Source organism: Nanorana parkeri, unplaced genomic scaffold (assembly GCF_000935625.1).
Source record: "Nanorana parkeri isolate BGI_ZX_2015 unplaced genomic scaffold, ASM93562v1 scaffold54, whole genome shotgun sequence".
NCBI lineage: Eukaryota > Metazoa > Chordata > Amphibia > Anura > Dicroglossidae > Nanorana > Nanorana parkeri.
In genome coordinates, this window is record NW_017306322.1 from 1,616,876 (window position 1) to 1,619,754 (window position 2,879).

The 2,879-nt window shown below is 37.5% G+C and overlaps 1 protein-coding gene across 2 annotated transcripts in view; it reads left to right on the plus strand.

The window, feature by feature from the left end:
- The first annotated feature begins 1,814 nt into the window (after nucleotides 1-1,814).
- GSX2 (GS homeobox 2) overlaps nucleotides 1,815-2,879 on the plus strand; it is a 1,955-nt gene continuing 890 nt past the window's right edge. Inside the window, exon 1 of one of the 2 annotated variants that reach the window (XM_018575837.1) lies at nucleotides 1,815-2,254. In XM_018575837.1, coding sequence (XP_018431339.1) covers nucleotides 1,852-2,254 — 403 coding nt within the window. In that variant the 5' untranslated portion in view covers nucleotides 1,815-1,851. The remainder of the gene's footprint in view (nucleotides 2,255-2,879) is intronic. The other variant, XM_018575843.1, reaches the window with a different exon arrangement.

The window sequence follows — 2,879 nt, forward strand, 5'->3', positions numbered from 1 at the left end:
ACCACTTTCAGAAGTCTAATTGGCATCCATAAATCCTGAGCTTGTGGAGTCTCAAGGCTGGATTTACTAAGGCACAGCTCCCAAGGAATTCCACAACGCGACATAAGTTCCCGTGTAAATGGGACTTACGTTTTTGGATTTCCCATTACAGTTTGCTTCAGTGACAATGGAAACCAAGGAAAATAGGGTAAGAGAATCTTCCCAGTGGAGACACAGTCAACAAAAAAACTTGACATAGGCTCTAACCCTTCCACACTTTATTTAAAACTAAAATGAAAAATGTTGCCTTTACATACACTTTAAAGAAACATTTTGAACCAGATTATAAATGAAATGCCTAGTTTTAGGTGGTATGATAGTAAAATCAGCTTCTAGATCTGTACAATCGTAATTATATTGAACTTTTTTTAAAGCTTATATCATTTACATTCATTAGGTAGTTTGGGGTTTAAAAAGGGACTTCACGTTACTGCTTTATTTCAATAAATGTACTGCATCTGTAAACTGCACATTCAGGCTTATTTAATAACGAAGAATGTACCTGTAATAAATAATAATATGCAGTTACTATAATATTGTTCACTTATTTGAATTTGGTTACTGAAATCTGATTGGTTGTTCTGTGATACTGAACTTTTTATGCTATTTTTCCTCTTTGCAGTTTATTTCTTAATATGCCTGCACATGTTATTTTTCCTGAATCCTGAACCTTACTTTATTTAACCTTTTTTTATAATAGCACAAGAACTATTGCTGAACCCAGTACAGATTACCTCTTACCAAATGATGCATTGCTAGAAGTTACTACATAATATGTAAATTAGTCTAATCCATTTTAGTTTGGTGCACAGTCCCTGAAACATCAGTGAGTAACAACACAAATATGTTTTCATTTTTTCAACAGTAAATGCTTAACTTGATGAAACAGTAAACTATCTTGTTTCTAACTTGTTTCAACCAAAATATGTACATAATGAGTAAATGTGCAATCTTAGAATACATTTCTATAAACAAAAACAATAATAATTGTTAGTAATAATAGTAATATGATTATATTTTGTTCTTGTAATAATCTGAACATGTAGTCAGGGTAAGACAGCTCACATTATTAAAAAAAACATTTGGTAAAATGATATAAGATAAAAGGCTATATAATGGTTATAATTAGTACAAGGAGATATTTTATGGAAATTTTATTTATGTAATTTACACACAACAATACAATGATCCTGCAAATAAAGAATACAAAGATCCTAATTAGGAGTACCTGCACCTTTGCCTAATTTATAAAAGGAGTTGAAAATGTTCACTGAGAAAAAGAGTAAATTCACTTTAATTATCCAATCATGTCAAAAAAAAAATTCTTACCTATTTATTTAATCTGCACAATTGAATAAATGAAGTGAGTTTTTTTTAAGTCAACAGCCTCAACTCCTTTAGTAAATCAGCCTCATAGTGTTCTAAAAGTAGCCAAGGCTGCTCTGTTACTTTGTGTGCTATGTGGGTAAACCTCAGTGCTGCTGCTCCCTGGAAAGTATCTTTTCTGTATCACAATGGAATTAACAAACAAAACACTTTGCAAAGTTTCCTCCCCCAGTTAGTTAGTTAACTTAGACAAGCTATCAAGTGGGCTCAATGGAGTGGAGGGGATTTAGCTGTGATCACGTGCTATTATTGGTCTGTGTAAAATGCCAGGATGGGGGTACACGTGGGTGACGCTAGGACCAGCCCTCTCCAGGGACCCTTTTGTTTAGCTATTCAACATAAGCACCTTCTGAGCCTCTGTGAGGCTCAGAGGAAACCTCAACTGAAAGAGAGTGAAAGCTGTCTGTCTTCCACAAGGGATCAGAGATGTCTAGGTCTTTTTATGTCGACTCTTTGATCATAAAGGACTCTCCAAGACCTGCACCACCTCTGCATGATCACCACCACCATCACCACCATGGACAGGACTTCTTTTTGCCAATCAGCATGCCCTCCCCTACAGTTATGTCTGTGTCTGCCCCGGTGTGCCCATCCAGGAAAAGTGGCAGCTTCTGTGTGTGCCCCATCTGTGTCAGCTCTCACCTGCACTCCTCCAGGAGCAGCATCCCTTTACTCAAGAGCCAGTTCCAAAGTGGAGATGCCCAGTACTGCCAAAGGATGAGCCAGCAGCCCACCCCAGCCATGGTCCACCCGGCACACCCGCCTGTCTGCAGTCCTTCATACAACGTGACGGACCCTCGCAGGTTCCACTGCCTGTCACTGGGTAAGATAGACATCTCCGACTCTCTGTGCTGGGAAATGGGCTAATTCTGGGCATAAGCATCAATTTGACGTGTGCTGGACTGCATGAAACAAGGCTACCCAGGCAGAAGGATGTTTAGAAAACAAGGGCACACATTCCTTCTAATAAATTATGCTGAATTGCTGTGGGGATCATTGATGGGGAATAATCCGTATTCTCCTATGGAGGATATATACAACTGAGTATGCCAGTGTGTTAACCCTTTACAGAACATAGCACATAATCTGCTGATTCTGACAATTATTGTATTAATACTGAGTATGCCAGATACTGTTGTGGGTCTTTTATACAACGCTAGTTTACATAAAATATGAATAGAATGGCAAGATAGTTATGTATAAGCTGCAGATCACGTTTGAAGAATATATATTTAATTAATACATTTGATGTACAGGTGGCTGACTGTCTGTAGATTTGTGCCATAGATTAATGCTGTCAATGTCACATTTAACCTAAAAGCAGTACAACTAATTTAGAACAGGCTGCACAACAAATATACTGTATATGTATATTTCTCAAGACTTGAGGAAGATGGACTTAACCATCAAAATGTTGTTAATAAAATGCTGATGCTTTGACCTTCCTCCGCTGC